The sequence below is a fragment of the Bubalus kerabau genome, chromosome 15 (genome assembly GCF_029407905.1).
Source record: "Bubalus kerabau isolate K-KA32 ecotype Philippines breed swamp buffalo chromosome 15, PCC_UOA_SB_1v2, whole genome shotgun sequence".
In the NCBI taxonomy this organism is placed as follows: domain Eukaryota; kingdom Metazoa; phylum Chordata; class Mammalia; order Artiodactyla; family Bovidae; genus Bubalus; species Bubalus kerabau.
The window spans coordinates 62,712,215-62,733,674 of NC_073638.1; the positions used below are offsets into that span (position 1 = coordinate 62,712,215).

Genomic DNA, 21,460 nt, shown 5'->3' on the forward strand with positions numbered 1-21,460 from the left:
CCTAAAGGAGATCAGTCCTGGGTGTTCATTGGAGGGACTGATGTTGAAGCTGAAACCCCCATACTTTGGCCACCTGATGCAAAGAGCTGACTCATTGGAAAAGACCCTGATGCTGGGAAAGACTGAGGGCAGGAGGAGAAGTGGATGACAGAGGATGAGATAGTTGGATGGCATCACCGACTGAATGGACATGGGTTTGGGTGGACTCCGGGAGTTGGTGATGGACAGGGAGGCCTGGTGTGCTGCGGTTCATGGGGTCGCAAAGAATCAGACATGACTGAGTGACTGAACTGAACTGAGTCCTCTCAATGACTTTATGGAAGGACTGTAATACAATTATAATATCATTATCCTCATTTACAAGTGAATTGAGGTATTGAGAAATTAAATAACTTGCCTAATATCTTGCAGCTTATAGGTGGTTGTACTAGAATATGAATTCAGTTATAGAAACTATACCCCAAATCATTACACAGTTCTGTCTCTATCATGCATTTTCCACAATGTCCTCAAGATCAAAATGTTTGAAAAAAAGTTTTACATCCTTTTGTACAAGTTGATGCACCCTCACATCTCTTATTTCTGTCAATGTTTCCACCATTTTCACAGCTTTTCACTATCTCAGGGAGATATTGAACCCTTGTCTCTTGTTCATTTCTCTGAAGCAAATGCTCATTCATTCAGTGACATGTATTGGGTGTCCACTTCTCAAGGCATCAAGTGGCAGCTGTGAGTAGGACAGAAGAGTTCATACAGATCACAGACTCGTGGCAGGAGACAACAGTGGATGGCCTTTCTGAAGAGGGAACATCTGAGTGGAGAAGCCAGAATGATGAGAAGTTAGTGATGAAAGTCTCAGGGAAGGAGCATTTCAGGCAGAGAGAAAATCAAGCACTAACTCTCTGAGGTGAGAATGAGCTGGGTGTGTCTGAGAAAGAACAATAAAGAAATCTGGACAAGGAGAGAATGTGTACGGAAAAAGCCAAAAAGGTAGAAAGGGGCAGATGGTGGTCGGCCAGGATAAGGGGTTTGGCTTTTATTCTGGATGTGATGGGAAGCCACTGAAGGTCCTCAGCAAGAGCCCCTTATGAAGAGCAGACTGGGACAGAGTGTAGGAAACACTGGTGGTTCCCCCGGATTCCTTTTAACCAGCCTAGTGCCCCCAAACTCCACTTGTGAGTCCTGGCCATCAACACCTCACAGCTGACCCTTCTCCCGGGGCCTGCCACTGGCTGAAAGGAACCAGCCACCTGGCTAGGAAATGCCTGTGAGGTGATGAGCTCTTCCCTCCTACTCAGAGCACAGTGCACAGCCAGGAATTGGGGAGACACAACAGATAGTGCCCTTGCTTCTGGGAGGGGCAGCTCGGTGGTGTGCTTCCCACTCCCCACTGGGGCTGGACTTAGCAGCACACAGGGCTTGGCTGAGCTTCTGCCTCTTCTCTCTGCTACCTCCCTCACTCCTCCACAGGTCTCACACAACAGTATTCCCTCACTGAGTCCCTTGTACAAAACTCCCCATCTCAGGCTCTGCTTCTAGGGCACCTGACCTCAGACTGAGTCAAAGACAGGAAACCTAACTTTCAGCTGTCACTTCTTCTCAATAACTCTTAAACTCTTCCTTTCCAATCCCAGCCAGACCCACTTGCCCACTTCTCTCTCAGCCTCCTATCATCTGCAAGAGCTTCCTAATTGTATATGATCCTCCTCCATTACATCTGACATTCTATACTCCAATTACAGCCAAATTTCCCTCATCATTAATTTTATCATTGCCCAAAAAAAAACTTCTTGGAGTTAGCTTTTTGAAGTTTTCTACCTGTCACTCAGTCTGTATGTCAGACTGTCAAGTAGGTCAAGCAGTCAACACTTACTGTGTCCATCTTATGTGCCAGACCCTGGGCAAGGAATATGAAACTGACATAGTCTCCTTTCTTGAAAGGAGACTAACAGAAGAGTTTACCAACAATGTGACACTATCCAAATTTCCCAGTTTTACCTATGCTGATCTGTAAATTATTCCTTGAGCACATCAAGTTTATCTTTAAGCCCATCGCCCTTCACTTATTGAGACTCAAGTCCTTCTCAACATCCAGTTAAAGATCTTCTTTTAGTGCTCCAGCTTGCAATGACCTGTAGTCTCTTGAATCCTTTGAGTGTTTGCAGCCTGTCCCTTATATTCATCCATTCAACAATGTTTGAGAACCTTCCACATGCCAGTACTACCTGTTAGGTAAAGAGCGTAAACCATGTGGAATTATTATGTAAATGTCTAAAAGTATATATCCTACTTCTGCTTCCATGCTTAAACCTTTAGAAAGGTGGGTATCAAGCCTGTATTTCTTTTTTTTTTTTTTTTTTTAAACTTTACATAACTGTATTAGTTTTGCCAAATATCAAAATGAATCCGCCACAGGTGCTCCAGAGCATACACAAGTTCACTGCGCATGGTATAGTTTGTTGTTTAGTCACTAAGTCGTGTCTGACTCTTTCGCGACCCCATGGACTGCAGACTGCCAGACTCCCCTGTCCATGGGACTTCCCAAGCAAGAATACTGGAGTCCGTTGCCATTTCCTCTTTCAGGGGATCTTCCCAACCCAGGGATCAAACTGGCATCTCCTGCATTGCAGGCAGATTCTTTACTGCTGAGCCACCAGGGAAGCCCTTTTCATAACATACTAATTATGCAAAATAAACTTCATGGCCTTTTTGTGTGTACCTACCATCTTTATTCCCTACCTCTCCCCATTATGGATTTAAATATGATTTTTATACCACCTTGATGTTCACTAATGACCACAATGGGATACAATTTTTTTATGAAAAGAAGAAAACCTGTTAAGGAGAACAGCTTGGCAAATGAAGGTCTAGAAGGAGTGGAATAGACTGGGATGAATTCAGAGTATATTTCAGGTAAATGCTTATGTTTTCCTCGAGTTTTCCCTTGGCTCATCTCTTCTAGGAAGCCTTTTCCAGCTTGGACACCTGCTCTCTGTGAAGGCATCTACCACTGAACTAACCCCACCACACTATCACTTCGCGCCTCCCTGGCTAAACACTCATTGCTTGCCTGAGGCGTGGAGCAGGCGCTCGGTAAGTGCTGAATGAATGGATGGATAATCTTTATTATTCCTTTTATTTTATAATAAATTCCTTTTATTCCAATAAAAGGAATGTATTCATGACTCTATTACCTAAAAACACCTAAGGATACTTTACTTAAAAAAATAGGCAGCCTAAAAAAATTAAAAGGTAACATTTCTGAAGTTCCAAACAGGTTTTCTGAAAGAACTCTAGGTAGATCTAGGAAGACCACATAATAAAGAAAATATTCAGATAAATCTGAAATTATCCTTTACAATATAAATTATAAACAATTGTTTTTAAAGGTACTCCAGCTTTCCAGATTCTTGTTGATAAACATAGAAACACTATTGGAAATACATAACACATTTTATACAAATAAAGAATTTTTAAACCAACCTGTAAAACAGCCTAATAAAATAATATTAATGATGACTAAAACACATTAATAATATACTAGACAAGCAGCAAAGCATTAAGAGCAAGGGGTCTGAAGCCAAACTCAAGGGATCCAAACCTTAACTTTGCCTCTTACTAACTCTGTAACTGCAAAATAAGTCAACTTCATTTGTCTTAGTTTTCTTCTCTGAAAAAATGACAATAATAGTATTTCTCCTTACCTATTTTATGAATGAAAGAAATTTATACAGATAGAACACTTTTGTATAAATATGAAATACAGCAAACATTGCTGATATTATTATTATCCTCATGATTTTCACCTAGAACTTAGCCTATGGAAAGCAATGTGTTAAGTGCTTTATAAACACTAACTGGTTTTATCCTCTAAACTTTAGGAAGAGATAATATTATCATCTTCATTTCATAGATGAGGAAAACGAGACCTGAAGAAATTAAGCAACTGTATCCCAAATCTCCTGCATTGAAGGCAGATTCGGCTCAGATGGTAAAGAATCAGCCTGCAACACAGGAGACCCTGATTCAGTTGCTGGGTGGGGAAGATTCCCTGGAGAAGGGAGTGGCTACCTGCTCCAGTATTCTTGCCTGGAGATTTCCATGCACAGAGGAGCTTGGCAGGCTATAGTTCCTGGGGTCGCAGAGTCAGACACAACTGAGTGACTAACACTGGCCTCTACTCACCAGATGCCATTGGGACCTTCCCCGATTGGGACAACCAAAAAACGTTTTCAGACATTGCTAAATGTTCGCCAGGAGACAAAATTTTCTCTAGCTGAGAACCACTGCAGTAAAGGAGTCTGAGAGAATACTCCTCTGCAGAGGTGCAGGGAGCTGTGAATAAATGACTGGCACACACCATGCTCTTATTCCAACTTTTGATCATGACTTTCCCTCTCCAACTTCTTTCCTCCTCAACTCAGTGCCACCACCTTTAATCTACTTTCTTCAGGCTTCACAGACTCACCTTATTGAGAATGAGTATCCCTCATTATATTGAACTGTTTTTGCATGTGTTTCCCTGTAAGACTTTGAGCATTTCAATTGTATGAAATGTTTTCTCCTCTGTGTACCGCTAGTATGTGGACTTCCCAGGTGGTGCATTGGTAAAGAATCAGCCTGCCAATGCAGAAGACGCAGGTTTGATTCCTGGATCAGGAAGACCTATCTCCTGGAAAAGGAAACAGCAACCCACTCCAGTATTCTTGTCAGGACAGAGGACCCTGTCGGGTTATGGTCCATGGGGTCAAAAAAGAGTTGGACATGACTAAGCAACTAAACAACAACAACCTCTCGTATCCGGTATGTTGTAAACAGTATACTTGCTGGAGGTTTAACAAAATAATAAAAGTTGATCATACATTTTCAGTGTAAGCATTTGTTCCCTGCTGCAGAGACAGCACCTGAAATAGTGTTTACTCCTATAGTAAATGCTCTCTAAATATTTGGAGACTATTTGTCAAACATGTCAGATCAGAGTATAACTATTATTTCATTAGGTGGATATTAGGTAATACTTTCAGGTATATTATTACCTTGACATATTTTCTCTGAATATTGGGAAAAGATTACATTTTTATACTCATAATTAATTAGTTTTTTCATTACCATATCCCTCCTTGAACTTACTCAGAAACCAGAATATGTATCATGGAGAACAGCTCAGAGAAAGAAGCAGCAGAACAGTCAAAAGCTTAGTGAATTACTTAGCTTGGTTCAGAACTGTAAAACCCATGAAACTTTAAAAATTATTGATTCTACCTACCCATTTCATTTACTCAATTACTCATTCATTTAACATACATTCATTGAGTTTCTAACACATGTTCCATGCTAGAGAGGCTGCACGGGGGGGTACCTCAGGGTTCTTTGGGAAAACAACACACACTACAGCACGTGCCTAGTCAGAGATGCCCCAGGGTGTCGAGGGAGCCTGGAGCAGCAGCACCTGCCACAGCCTGTGGTCAGCAAGAAAGGCCTTCCAGGGGAAGCATGTGAGGTCGGACTTGAAGCACACTTGGAGTGGACAAGAGAGGGAGAGCATACCCCAAGAAGAGAAAACACTGCAGGTGAAAATCCAGAGTTAGGCAACAATATGATGGATCGTTGGGAGGACATGGAAAACTGAGAGGCCAGAGCTGGAGCAAGGAAGGCAGGCCTAAGCTAATGCAGATCAGAGCTGCTGCACAAGGCAGAGAAACCACACTCCCCAGAACAAGCCATTTTAATCTTCTGGATAGAAGGAACTACTGGAAAAATCTTCTTTACATGAAGGCAAAACCCATTTCCCTACGAAACAAAGCTGTTGGGGTAAGGTCTGAATCATCACGTCTCAAAGTGTGGGGCATGGGCCTCCTGTCTGAGAGCCAACTGGAGGATTAGGGAACCCTCACATTTAGCAACACAAGGGGTATCTTCTTAACATCACCACTCCAGGGACCTATTCCTTCATATGAAGAAAGGTGGTGAGGGCTGACAGCCATTTCAGTTCAGTTCAGTTCAGTTTAGTCATTCAGTTGTGTCCGACTCTTTGTGACCCCATGGACTGCGGCACACCTGGCCTCCCTGTCCATCACCAACTCCCGGAGCCTACCAAATGCATGTCCATTGAGTTGGTGATGTCATCCAACCATCTCATCCTCTGTTGTCCCCTTCTCCTACTGCCTTCAATCTTTCCCAGCATCAGGGTCTTTTCCAATGAGTCAGTTCTTCGAATCAGGTGACCAAAGTATTGGAGTTTCAGCTTCAGCATCAGTCCTTCCAATGAATATTCAGGACTGATTTCATTTAGGGTGGACTGGATGGATCTCCTTGCAGTCCAAGGGACTCTCAAGAGTCTTCTCCAACATCACAGTTCAAAAGCATCAATTCTTCAGTGCTTGGCTTTCTCTATAGTCCAACTCTCACATCCATACCTGACTACTGGAAAAACCATAGCCTTGACTAGATGGACCTTTGTTGGCAAAGTAATGTCTTTGCTTTTTAATATGCTGTCTAGGTTGGTCATAACTTTTCTTCCAAGGAGTAAGCATCTTTTAATTTCCTGGCTGCAATCACCATCTGCAGTGATTTTGGAGCCCCCCAAAAATAAAGTGTCACTGTTTCCCCATCTATTTCCATGAAGTGATAGGACCAGATGCCATGATCTTAGTTTTCTGAATGTTGAGTTTTAAGCCAACTTTTTCACTCTCCTCTTTCACTTTCATCAAGAGGCCCTTTAGTTCTTCTTCACTTTCTGCCATAAGGGTGGTGTCATATGCATATCTGAGATTATTGATATTTCTTGCAGGAATCTTGATTCTAGCTTGTGCTTCATCCAGTACAGCATTTCTCACGATGTACTCTGCATATAAGTTAAATAAGTAGGGTGGCAATATAAAGCCTTGACATACTCTTTTCCTGATTTGGAACCTGTCTGTTGTTCCCATGTCCAGTTCTAACTGTCGCTTCTTGACCTGCATACAGATTTCTCAGGAGGCAGGTCAGGTGGTCTGGTATTCCTATCTCTTTCAGAATTTTCCACAGTTTATTGTGATCCACACAGTTTTTCTGGAACTCTCTTGCTTTTTCAATGATCCAGCGGATGTTGGCTATTTGATCTCTGGTTCCTCTGCCTTTTCTAAATCCAGCTTGAACGTCTGGAAGCTCATGGTTTATGTACTGTTGAATTCTGGCTTGGCGAATTTTGAGCATTACTTTGCTAGCGTGTGGGATGAGTGCAATTGTGTGGTAGTTTGAACATTCTTTGGCATTGCCTTTCTTTGGGATTGGAATGAAAACTGATCTTTTCCCGTCCTGTGGCCATTGCTGAGTTTTCCAAATTTGCTGGCATATTGAGTGCAGCACTTTCACAGCATCATCTTTTAGGATTTGATATAGCTCAACTGAGATTCCATCACCTCCACTAGCTTTGTTTGTAGAGATGCTTCCTAAGGCCCACTTGACTTCACATTCCAGGATGTCTGGTTTTAGGTGAGTGATCACACCATCATGGTTATCTTGATCATGATCTTTTTTGTATAGTTCTTCTGTGTATTCTTGCCACCTCTTCTTAATATCTTCTGCTTCTGTTAGGTCCATACCATTTCTGTCCTTTATTGTGCCCATCTTTGCATGAAATTTCCCTTGGTATCTCTAATTTTCTTGAAGAGATCTCTAGTCTTTCCCATTCCATTGTTTCCCTCTGTTTCTTTGCATTGATCACTGAGGAAGGCCTTCTTATCTCCCCTTGCTATTCTTTGGAACTCTGCATTCAAATGGGTGTATCTTTCCTTTTCTCCTTTGCCTTTCACTTCTCTTCTTTTCTCAGCTATTTGTAAGGCCTGCTCACACAACTATTTTGCCTTTTGGTCTTGATCACTGCTTCCTGTCCAATGTCATGAACCTCCATCCATAGTACTTCAGGCACTCTATCAGATCTAATCCCTTGTATCTATTTGTCACTTCCACTGTATAAAGGGATTTGATTTAGGTCATACCTGAATGGTCTAGTAGTTTTCCCTATTTTCTTCAATTTAAGATAGCCAGGGTAAACATTATTACTTCCAAAGGCAAGAAGGAAAACAGAATCTGATCCCATGCCAGTATGGAGTACCCAAGGATGCTCAATACAGACCTGAGTAGGTTTTGGCACTGGTGAGGAAGAGGATTAACTGAGGCTAGCAGTGGGTGGAATGAGGAAGAATCAAGTGGTGAGGGGGCTCTCAGGCATGGGGGGCAGGAAACTAGCCTGAGTATTAAAACAAGAAAGGTGCTGCCATCTAAACCCACCTTGAACGTCTCAGGAAACATACTAGCTATGCAGAGCCAACAACTGCTTCCTACGCTTCTGTCTTTTGTCTCATCTCACAGCCTTGACATCCCTCCCAGGGCTGAGGCTATCTGGTACCTGTTAGAACTGGAAATCAGCCTGCCCACCCCCACCCAGCTCTGGGTCCTTCAACTCTGCTCAACAGGAAGCAGTGGCCCTAAACCTTCCCAAAGGTCACATCATCTCCTCTTTCTTGCTTCCTCACTTTCAATAATAGTTAATAAGCACCTACTGTATGCAAGGTTACTATGAGAAATACAAAGGCAAGTGTTAAATGAAGAAGAGAGCCTCTCCTCTGCCTTCTCCAACCATCAAAAGAGAAAAAAAAAGACTTAGGGGAGATAATGGGTAAGAAAGGGCATTCCTGACAGGATGTGGGAAGACTGAAAATCTCAGATCTGTAAGTTCCTGGAAGAATCATTTATCCCAGCATTCCACTTCGGACCATTGTCTGGTCTCAAACAACCATTAGCATCACCATTAGCCTTTCTGCCATGGAATTATTTTTGGGCTGGCTTACTCTAGCTCCTTGCCAAACAGGAATATTCACAAATCTACACAAGAATTTAGGATAGGGGATTTTTAATATACTCCTTCTAAATGTCCACTCACTTATGGCCCAAAAGGATGCTCTACTGCTACTGCTGCTGCTAAGTCACTTCAGTCGTGTCCAACTCGGTGTGACCCCAGAGACGGCAGCCCACCAGGCTCCCCCGTCCCTGGGATTCTCCAGGCAAGAACACTGGAATGGGTTGCCATTTCCTTCTCCAATGCATGAAAGTGAAAAGTGAAAGTGAAGATGCTCAGTCATGTCCAACTCCTAGAGACCCCATGGACTGCAGCCTACCAGGCTCCTCCATCCATGGGATTTGTCAGGCAAGAGTACTGGAGCGGGGTGCCATTGCCTTCTCCTCTTTACCTCCCCTCCCACCATAGAATATGCATGGTTCACCATAGTACCTATTTGGTTTCATTCAACCACTGAGCAACGTTTGTTGAGTATCTATTAAGTGCCAGGCCCTGTGCCCGCCTCAAAAAGATGGTGAACAAGGCAGCCATGTTTTATGCCCTAAGGAAGCCTGGTTTAGAGAGGACAAGTGTCATTACAAGTCTGATGACTACAAAAGAGCACACTGAGGATAATGACTAGTGACAGCCTCCCCAGAAAGTAGGACCAAATACAATGCCTGTCCATCCAGGAGTCTCAAAAGCAGGAGACTTGGAAGTCCCCTTTGAAGGTTCTTCAATCTTCCCCTTATTAACAGTACTCTCAGCAAATTCCCTGTCCCCACACATGCAATTGTCAAAGAAGGGGTCCTATTCTCATTATCATCTCATCTCCTCCTAATTTTGGTAGCTACACCTAGTGGGTTCCAAAGCCTCATGACCCTCTGGGTAAGGGCTGGAGTGGGGCCTGCACTCCACTGAAGTTCTAGTGGAGGTTGGGCAAAACCTTGGGAAAAACTTTCCCAAAGGGCTATATATCCCAGCCAAGTCCCTTGACTGTTTATGTTCATATACTTACTCTCTGGCAGCACTGAGAATATTATGCCCCAATAATTTATTTTGAAGAACTCACATTCTATTTTATTTTCACGTTTTGTTTATAACCAAATCATGAAAAAGATAAAGCATGTTCTAGCATTAGAAGGTCTATTTACAACATCACCACATTTTCTCAGCCTACTTCAAAAAAGCCAATGCCTGTCACGAAATTAAATAAATCTGGGTGTTTCCCAAGTTGTAATTTTCCATTTTGTGCCAGGCAAAGAGAATACTGCCTTCTTCTGTCACCAGAATAAAAGCAGCAAACTTGCAATGTCAAATCCATAAGCTTATTAAAAATCTTTTTTAAAAAATTCTCTTGTAGTTGGGCAATAAACTTGAAAATACATTAATGCTCTGGCTGTCTTGAAAGTATAGATAATGACCTTAAATATGAAGAAGCACATCATTTCATGGGTGCAAGACGATGAGTTTATAAAATATAAATGCTCTGACAGTAAGAAAACACACTGCTATATTCAATTATATCATCTGCTCAAAATACAATTGCTTCTATGTTTGGTAAATAGATTAAATCCAGGTCACATTCCTGTGTTCAACTGGGTTTCTAGGCACTCCCTTTTCTCTAAATACTTGAGTTCTTTGTTTCTGCGTGTTCTTAAGTGTCATCATTTATTGCTATAGGCGTGATGGCTATACTTAACTAATAATGACAGTGGTTGTCATTAGATTTTAACTCAGTAACACGAGTCTGACATATCATTTGAAGTATGTCTTCAATTTAAATTTGATTAAAATTACAAACATCCCATCTATTGTGCCAATCAAAATGTTGTCACCCTTTCCCTGAACTTTTCTATGAACTTTCTTGAAATAAGTCGTGGCAGCTTAAAGTTAAGGCTAGCCTTGGGTCATAAACATATTTTAAAACACGACTTTCAGAATAGAGCAGAGCAAGGCCACTTGGGGCTCCTTTCATAAAAGGACTTGATTTTGACTTACACCTCAGAAAAATTCTCAAGGCAAATAGTAGAATATAGTGAGAGTTCAAAGACTCTAACTCAGATTTCTATATCATGCTGTAACACAAGTGCTTGCTTGTGATTTTAACTTGGTTGTAAATATTTTAAGATCCTGGACCTAGCAAGCACCTGTAGTAGTAAAATCAGGTACTTGTGCCGTTCTATATGATAAGCTGGTGGAAATGAGTCGAACAAGAGATGGAGCAAAAGAGGGAAAACAGACAAAGAGCAGATGGAAAACAATGTTTTAGACACCTATTATGTACAGCAGACTTTTACACACATTATTGTATTTACTCCTCATAATTACCCTGTGAGATGTTTATTATTGACCCAGTTTATATACAATAGATGAGGAAACTGGGGGTTAGAGAGGGTAAGCCACTTGCCCAGGTTCACAGAGTAGTTTGCTTCCCTGGCAGTGATGGTAATACAGAGCCAAATGATTGTGCTGTTGCTATTTTCCTACACCCAGGCAACTATTCTGGGGAGGTAAGAGTGGACACGAGGTTCTAATAACTAGCCTTGGGATCTTAACAGCACTTGGAGTCCTAGTTATACTTATGAAATGCTATTCTCAGTGTTCCATTTAGATGAGAGATTTATAGACATTTAATTTCCAAATAACTTTTCTTTCTAGAAAAATAAGACAATATCCAATACTCCTTTAAGGTATTTTTTACCTCGATATACAAGTAAGGACACTGAAGTGCAGATCAGTCTGCCCAAGATCATATAAGAGGGACTAGAATCTTGCAAGATCATCTGATTTCAAGTCTAGTGATCTTCCCACTAAATGATAATACATTTCTTATGTCTCTCCTAACAGATGTCTCAAAGCTTCAAAAACAATTGCTTTGGAAGGCAAAATCCTGAAAGAGTACTATAGGATATATAAATGAATTCTTAGGTAAAGTAGCAAGCAGGGTAGATAGACAACTGCCTAGAAGATTTGATTTCAAGGTTACTGGAAATGCTTGGCTCAGTTTTTAAACTCCCTCCTTTTGTATCCATGACATTATTTGTTTTTATAATACCACCCTTCTTATTTTCTTTATAACACTTCACACCGTCACTAAATAACTTACTTAGTTCTGTATATGTTTATGTCTGTTGCTTCTTCTACCTTATTAGAACCTAAGCTCCATGAGACCTGTCTTGTTCACACCATATCCTGACATATTGTAGGGACTCAATAAACACTTCTTGAGGAAATGATTGAATGAATGAATGGTCTCTCTTTTAACTACTCCTCTGCCTCCTTAAACAGAACCATAATTTTTTTTTTAATTACTTCTCACACACTGTCTCAACTCTCATCAGGCAGGTATTCTCTCTGTCCACTTTTACCCATGTAGCAAACAGGTCCAGGTGATAAAGATAGTATTTATAACTCTTCTGAGTTAATATCCTCATGAGAATTAAAGTTTATCAAATTTCTTTGCAGACAAAAAAGGCTGTACTCAAAACCCTTAATGTCAGGTGTGATTCCATAGTAGAAATTTTAGAATTAAAAAAATGTTAACACATTGTATATATCAAATATTATGTAATATGCCCAGAAAGGTCTACAGTAGCAGCCCATAATCAAACATATTAATTATTTTTCATCAAAACAGTTGATTATTTATACCAAATAAGGTTGTGCTATCAAATGAGTTATGAAAAAATTGTTTGGTCATCTGCAATTCTGTATTTTAGAATGGCATATAAGAGACTGGATTTGTAGCATTAACTCAGGGGTTGTACAGAGAAAGCATAATATACTTAAAGCACATGGTGAGTGTATGGCTTGCAGGAAGTATTCAAATTATTAGGACAGTTACAGGTTCTCAGGCATCTTCATTAAACAAGTATAACTTCTGTGTGAATATATGCAATGTATACAATTCAACAACTCATGATATGTCAATAATTCAGGTGTTTCTCAATGATTTGAGATTTTGACAGTATGAGATGCTACCGTATGCGTGCTCTAAATTTTTCTATTGGCTAAGAATTTTTTTTTGCGGGGTGGGGTGCGCATCTCTTGCAATGATCTTCAGACCCACATCTAATTACCTAGTAAGGGCACTGTACACACTTAATTATAGGTTTAAAATATTTGGAATAGGGAAAAAACATAACATACATGCCTATAGTTTTATCCTCCCTTGCAGAACCAGATAAAAGAATAATGTGCTATCTCAGAAGAAAGTTCTTTTTCTCTACATAATATCATGTTCCTGCTTTTGGTATATGCAGCCAAGTGAGAGAGAAGATGGACTGACAATCTTGCTTAATGTACATACTATTCAAAGTGATAATAGAGAATTGGGGAACACCAACCCTAAGTCCTGCTGCAGCTGCCCAAGTTAAGTAGTGGTCACCCTGTGGGTGAGCATCACAGAGCCCATATTAGCTTTAGCAGGACTAATGCAGCCACTGGTGTAGACTGTAGCACTGTCTTGAGATCCAGCAGCAAGAAAAGCAAGGTATGATGTGGGTAGTAAGTCACTTCTTGAAACTTGTGCTTTTAACACAACCATTTAAAAAGCAACAAACTCAGGAGACATATAATGGAACAGAATATAATGCATGAATCCAGGTTCATTAAACTAATGCATTTTTTGAGAAACAAAATATGACAGAACATTTCATTATTGATGCACATATGAGAAAAAGTGTTATGCTGCTATTTAGAATGTGTCTTGTATGTCGTGGAATTGAAATATTTCCAAATCATCAATAATTAAAATGATGAGAATCCATCATTTCACTGACATTTATTTCTACATGAAAAGATGGCCTATTTTAAATGTGCTCACACATATTCTTGTCAATCACAAGCTGTCACAGCAAATTATCTCATTTTGTAGATCACATGGCAGTTAGCAGAAATCTCTAGGTTTAAATTTAGATCTTAGGTGTAGTATCAAGAATACTCTTCATGGATTTTTTCTGTGACTACATCTTCACAATACAGCATATAAAAGATGTAAAATTCTATTCATAATACTCAGTTTCATTTCTGGTTAACAAAATTCAGGACTGAAATGAATCACTGTAAATGAAAACTCTGAAAGCCAAAGAATAAAATAGTATATATAGAAAAGAATGGAAATATAGAAGTAAAAAAAATTTAAACAACCTCAGAACTCTATACAGGGAAACTTGGACCTAATGACTTAGGTCCAAACTGTTTTCCCCCTCATCTTCTTTAAGACATTTAAGCAACTGTGGGGCATGAATCATTTTATATGCTAGGTTTGCATTGCCTACAGCTCCCAGCAGTTCTAAAGGAGCTGAACTCTTTAAATTCCATGAATCTGATGCAAGAATTTTCATTGTGCTATCATGAAGCAGAACATTCAGGAAACTGAATAAAACCTAAAATGTATGTTCATGAAACTGAAAACTTTAAAAATGTCCTTTGAAACAATTCATTAACTGTATCTTCATACTTTTAGAGGAATCATTAATAAATTTCAGAATCTTCAAATAGCACATTACAAGACCTAATAAGACAGTTGATCTTCATCAATAATCTTCATAAAAATTCTTTCTGCTTTTCCCCCCACACAATCAATCTTTCTGTTTATGCATTCAACTTCAAATGTAAGAATTATTCTAATATTGCATTTCAACAGGGAATGTTTCATGTCAGTCTTGACCCTTGCTTGACCTCTGTATGAAAGCTTTGTGTTTGGAGGTATGTGATGAATAGCTCTCTGGCTTTCTATTAAATCCAGTGCCACTGGTTGTCAACAGTGATGCTCAAAAGGGGTGGTAAAGTATTTAAAAAATCAGAGATGTTCTGCAGGTCTCTTTCTACCTTAGTAAATCTGGAAATAGTTCTAAGGCAATTTTCACTATCTATACTACTTTCCCAAAGAATAAGAATACAATGAAGTATGGAAACACAATTGCCAAAATATACATAGGTTTATTTGGCTTTCCTGTGCCAGAAATAGAGTAAATTTTCATTTGGAGGACCAATGGATTTGGTTTAATTTTTTTTTCTTTAAAATGAGAGATGAAGGAATAATGACAACAAAGAAATCAGATTATAAGTCCCCTTTTTTATTATCTGTCTCTGATCTGGCCTAGGACTGGCACATAGTAGACTTTGAATCGATGTTTGCTGAATGAATGAAAAACAGTATATTAAAATAATGACCATTTACTGACTCTAATGCTTGTTTGTTCATTGTACATAAAACATTCATGCTCATCTGCAAAGATGCAACAGTAACACCAAATTCTTTCCCCTTATTTACCTTTAGAAAGTAGAATTTTCCAACTTCTGAGAATGCCTCCTTACTCTAAATTTATCTACCACTTTCAAAGCTATTCATACATGTTTTATTTTTATGGTAAACTCATGACAAGTTGGCATATTATTGATAATCTATAACATTCATGCAAGAAAGCTCATTTTAACCTGATTTGAAAAAGTACACGTGCATATGTAGGTGAGAATATGTAGGTGATGTGTGTGAAATTTCCCCCACCCCTCTCAAGTTATATACACATATATGATAAATTACATATATATAAAATAAATTATTTGTGTTTATGTTCTTGTTCTGAAAGAAACCAATATCAGGCTTTAGGCTTATAGGCTTATCTGTGAGCTTAACTTACATGGGTGGCTTTTTTCCCATTATACTTAAGTCTTTTTAATGGACATGTGATACGCTAGTCTGTGTCCAAGCTCACCTACAATTTCTTTTCTCAAAAGACAAGGCACATCTGCCACCTGCTCTACTCCGTGTCCCAGCAACAACTGTCGAGCAGCATAAAGATTGATTATCAGTCAAAAACCATTGCACAACACCAGATTTTGGTGGGTTAAGCTTGCTGATCCAGCAAGAGATGGTGTGAAATTTTCAGGAGTGTGTGCCAACATTTTGGTGCTAAAAGAACAGCAGTGCATGTCACAGTGAAACGCAGCCAAAGATGAGCAGACAAAGCAGAGAAGTTTTTTTGTTCTAGACTTGGCTTTAAAAGGATAAAAGAGAAAACAAAAAGTAGGAGGAAATCAGTTTGTACATTTAAAAATCATCCACCAAGCTTTGTCGTGTGTGTCACATTGTCATTTTAGGCATTCATGTCCAGATCTTTTAAGAAGCTTAGCTATAAATAATTTTTATATATCTCTTCTAAAATATCATAATCATAAGAAAGGCAAGTATTTCTTATTAATAAAAATAACCAAGGATCTTAAGGAAGTATTCATTACATATATATCCGAATATAAAAGTCACAGAAACACGTACCCACAAAGATTCATGCTTCTATACAAAGAGATGATTCATGAATACAAAATAAAGGCAGCCATATTTTAAAGTAAAAACAAAATTTGAAAAATATCTGGGTCTACACTACTGCATAGCTTATTTTTACTGAGTATTGTAGCAACAAGTTTCTTTACAAGGACCAAATTACCTTGAACTTTTTATTGAATTCAAGAAATTATTTCTTGATGATCAAGTATTCTTAAAGAGATAGAAATTCTGGTATCATTTTATATAATAACATTAATAGAGGAAGAATTTTCATCACTTCCTCTGTAATGAACTCCAGAATTACTTTTCTTCTATTTATGCAATGACTGCCTAGACTTGCCTTTGGTTCACTGGCTTTATAGCAATTGCAGAAAAGAAATACTTCTAATAAGGTAGAAAAAGCAGAGGGGAATACAGCAGTTAGATACACTGAATTTGTATGGCAAAGTTCTTATGTCATTTAAATGTGATTAGCATATATAGCACTTGATAACAGGCCCTGGGTATGACATACCTGGATAGTGGCATTTTTATTTCTCTCTTAAAACATATTCTTTCTCACTAAAGAAAGAATTTTTTTTTTTTAGAAAATCTCCACATTTCTAAAATGTTAGAAACAATGGACTTTCTTTTTCTACAAAGAGACCTTGGCTACAAAAGTATGTCTATACATATCACATTATAAATATATAATTTATATTATTATAAAACATGTATATGTTACATATATACATAAAGTATATAAAACACGCTATGGCATTTATCTTATAAAAATTTTGTTAGGAAAATCACACATATATAAGAATTATGTTCATTACTGGTCACATTTTCAAAATTATGTTTATACCATCTGAAAAAAGATCAAGAGTATAAATGAATAAATGATACTTGAAACTTTGAGCTATTTTCTGAGAGAATAAGTCTAACGAATTATGTCTGTTGAGTGTCACAGAAACTAAACAGTAAATTCAATAATCTCTGATTTAATTTATTATATTTTCACCATTTAACCTCCTGCAGGCTCCCTAATGTCTATTCAGATCTATATTAAATTAAGCACCAATGCTAATGAAGGGCAATAAACGTGGCTGTCAGTGGATTTTTCTTTCATTAAGCACATTATCTTCTTACTGAGCTGTAAATGCGTAAACATTAGTTTTGTTAAACCATGCAAAAAAGACAGGATGAAAATCATTTTTTAATTGCGCCCCTTAAGCAATTTACTGTGTGTAGAAATACAAGTTTTTTTTTCACTTTTACCTTTAATTTTTTTGAATGGATCTAAAAAGGGCTCTCCCGTTGAAACATAAACGTCTGCTTCACGGGGTATGTCTTCAGGTTCGAGGGCTTCAGTGCCGTCTGCCAAGAACACTCGTCGTGCAGCCATGTTCAGATTCAGCTTTTCTGTGCACTCCTCCAGCAACTAATAGAAAACAAGAGGTAAGGGAAAGCGACTGAGGACAAGGAAAGTAACACATTTCCACTAAGCAAAAAGGTGCAGTGATCAAAACAGAAACTCACTGAGCCACTTGCCAAGTAACTCAGAAACTCCACCAATATGGTTATTTTGTAGCAGTTGAAAATATACAAATAGGTTAATCGCAACACTGAGAATAGTTGATTCTCAAATTCTAGTCCTTGAATGTTCCATCTTTCTAATAAGGCTATAAGATATAGTCATTGTACTTGTTTAATTAGATATACTACTTCTATATTAATAAAAAATGAATGGAATCCCTGTGAAATCTATGTATATACATATAAGCTACCTAGAGATTCAGATAGCTACAAAGAAAATTTTGAACAATAAATACCATCTTTCTCACTTTCTATATATAAAAAGAATAAGGGAAGAGATAAAGCACTGAAAACTTTTAGATACTAGTTACCAAGGTAACGGTTGGTACAGTAACTTTGGCAAAGACGGTTCTAGATCCATTTTTATAAGCTGTTACTCTAATCAGTCTGGGTTGAAGTTTGTGTCTTTGAGACAATCTGTGACAGTTCTGGTCCCACTTAAATTTTGAAGAGAACTCTGCAACTCTAAAGAAAAAAAACACACAAGAATTGGTGCATGTTAATTAGTAAAAAATTTTTATGTAAATATTATCCTGGATATTTTCAACACATATAAGCACTAATGACTGTTCCTAAGTATTCCTCAAAAAAAATTTTTTTTAATAGAATAAGATTGTCTATATATACTTAAATATATTTAAAAATTTAATACATTATAAATTTGCCAAAACTGTTCATGTAAAACATGTATCTCAGAATAAATCATTTTATTTATAAAACATCACAACATTCACTTTAAAAAATTATATATCCCATATTCTAATAGAAAGCAGAAAATAGCAATATGGTCTTAACATCATGAAATAGAAAACAGCTATGAATTTCCCTTAACTTTTCATGTTTATTAAAGTTATTTGATTTCTTTTTAAAAGATTTGAAATTCAAATACATTATACTAAAGTTTTTATTCTGAAGTCACTTTCATTGCTTTCATTTCAAATTGCTTGGGGGCAGTAAGGGAAGGTTTCTAAGTTTGCTTTCAGTCAAAACTAGTTTCAATCCTTATTTTTATCTCAGCAAAAGTACATGGTAAATGACTAACATGTTCTACTTTTACCTGAGTTCTCTAACTTTTCCTGTTAATTCTTAATGCCACATTTGCATAGTAAACATTTTAAAGTAAAAACGTGAGGCAAATTAAAAGCACAGTATATCCACCTATTTGAATATATGAAAATAATGTGAATATGAATATCTTAGTTTGATTTTTATTTTTATCAACATTTTCTTCTATCCATAAACTCTTAGGTTAACAGATTATAAGAATCTTGATGTGAAAATGCATACACAAAATGCTGTTATAACAAGTTCATTTCAATTTGATTTTATTTCAAATACTGTTTAAACATCAAAAGTATGCATTTCTATTTTTAAGCAAATATCTGGTAAGCCAAGATATTCATGGTCTTAGCCTGATTCAGCTTCAATTATTCCTTTCAGAGTTAATATTATCCAGGCTCACGTATATCTCATTTTTTTCCACAAATATAATTAGCAACATTCTACTCAGGTGCTTTCAAAGAAAAAAGGAAACAAAAGCAGAAACAAAACCCCTAGAGATGTGTTACATTTTAATGTTTGAAATAGTCAACTGAATCATTATAAATTCTGCTCAAAGGAAAAGGTTTCAACAGTCAGGTAAAAAGAACAGAGAACCACTTTGATTACCTCAGTTGACCCACTGGAGCACTGACAGGTCTGTTTCTCTTGGATGCTGATATAAAACAAGAATTGTTTTTACTGTTTGATTTGTAGCTATCTGGGTCTGATATTTCATCATGGCTATGATCTGATGCTGTTTGATGTGTGGAGCAATCTTGAAGTCCTGACCCTTCTGATACTGCCGCTGAATGCAAAAGTCTGTTGGGGCCAAACTGAGGCTGCAAATAATCTTCAGTAGTTTTAATAACTGCTTTTGCCTGGGATGACATAAACTCCCTGAAAGAAACAATGCGAGAAAGAATACAGTGAATTGATGTGTAATCACTTGTTAACAACTAACACATAATAACTAGTTGTATGCTATGTGCCAGACAAAACACTACACGCTTAGCCAGTATTTTGCTTAACCTTTACTATATCCCTGGGAACTCAGTGACATTTTTATCTTCACTTTACAGATTAAAAAAGTTGTCTCAGAGAGGCTAATTAACTTCGCCATGATCACATAATCTGTAGTTGTAGCTCACATAATCTAGGAAAGAACTTGAACTTGAGATGTCCTAAAATAAAATACACATTCATAAACATTAAACTTATTTAAACTAAAGAAGAAAAAGTATGTAATGCTTGAATCAGTGTTGAGTAACATTTTAAAACTTTTACATTCATTCATTAAACACTAGTACTCTGCTAAATATTAAGAAATTATAAAAATTAAAGAGATGTGGCTCCTACTCTCAAGAGAACTTGCAAACTATCCCCTAATAAAGAGAGAATATATGTTAAATAAACTGCTTAGGACTCTAGGTGTATATTAACTTTAAGTGCAGAAAGAATTCCTTGAAGGCAAACTTTTGTGGGTTGGTGGCTCATACTCTCAAAAGAACTTGCAAACTATCCCCTAATAAAGAGAGAATATATGTTAAATAAACTACTTAGAACTCTGGGTGTATATTAACTTTAAGTGCAGAAAGAATTCCTTGAAGGCAAACTTTTGTGGGTTGGAGTAAAGTTGCAGTAAAGCACCATCTGGGAAGCCCCTCTTCTTGCCTAACCTATTTCTATCCTCCTCCTCCTCATTCCTCATGACTTCTGCTAATATCCTCTACATGTCTCATTTCTATACCACACGACTTTCTGCAGACTCTGTATGATACATTCAATTCCCTCAAAAGTTTAATTTCATCACTACCCCTGTTGGGTAGAACTCTCAAGCTGGGCAACTTCATAAGCTACTGGAAAACCTGTGGATGAGAAAGGACTCATCAGTGGCCCTAGAACAAGGACAGCAGGATAATAAGGTACACAGGAGATTAGAGTAAGATGGGTATCAGGTGCCTCCCAAAAGAGGAAAACATAACTGGCAGGGACTTACATGGCCTGTACTGAGTGAGAGGAGCAAGGACACTATCAAGTTGATTGATTGAAAAAGTACTCACTAAAATGTATCACACAATTTAAATTACTAGAGTAATGAGAGGCTAGAGTCCATGGGACCGCAAAGAGTTGGATACGACTGAGTGGCCAAGCACATATTATCCTCCAGACAATGCAAGAACCCTAGAACGTATCACATCCATTTACTGCTGCTTCCTCAAGCTGGTCATCAATAATTTTTAATTCCATTTTTCATGGATAGGTGCATCTATCTTTCACGGCTCCTGGTTTATGTAGGGAACTTAACTTCAAAATTCTGCCTGCATGAGTTTGAGGCTTCGCATCCTGTGCTGTGATTCTCATGAATTATTACATAATTTTTTATTATAATTTCTATGAAGATCTACATCTTGTTATTTCTCTTAAGATACAAGTTTTGATAAGATCTATACTTGTTAGCTATCTTTTATAAAATTTGATAAATTGTATCACAGTTTTCTTGGACTTTCTTTTTTCCCAACTAGAAAATTCCCACTAGGAATTCCATGTGGATTTTTAAACTAGTTGTTTTATGAAATGAAAAAATAACCTTTAACCAAAAAAAAAGAAAAAATAACATTTATCAAAAAAAAAACACCTCATTTTTGTCTTAATTTACTGTAGAGGCTTCCTACCACATTCTAGAACATAGGCTCATTTTATAACCAGATCTTCTTTTTGAACTTTCTATGTCA

General features: G+C 37.7%; 1 protein-coding gene across 2 annotated transcripts in view; it reads right to left on the reverse strand.

Moving 5' to 3' along the window:
- DCDC1 (doublecortin domain containing 1) overlaps window positions 1-21,460 on the reverse strand; it is a 477,869-nt gene that overhangs the window by 418,764 nt on the left and 37,645 nt on the right. For both annotated transcript variants that reach the window (XM_055549196.1, XM_055549197.1), the window contains exons 3-5: window positions 19,356-19,625; window positions 17,999-18,152; window positions 17,370-17,532 (exon numbers count right to left, since the gene is read on the reverse strand). In XM_055549196.1, coding sequence (XP_055405171.1) covers window positions 17,370-17,532; window positions 17,999-18,152; window positions 19,356-19,625 — 587 coding nt within the window. The remainder of the gene's footprint in view (window positions 1-17,369; window positions 17,533-17,998; window positions 18,153-19,355; window positions 19,626-21,460) is intronic.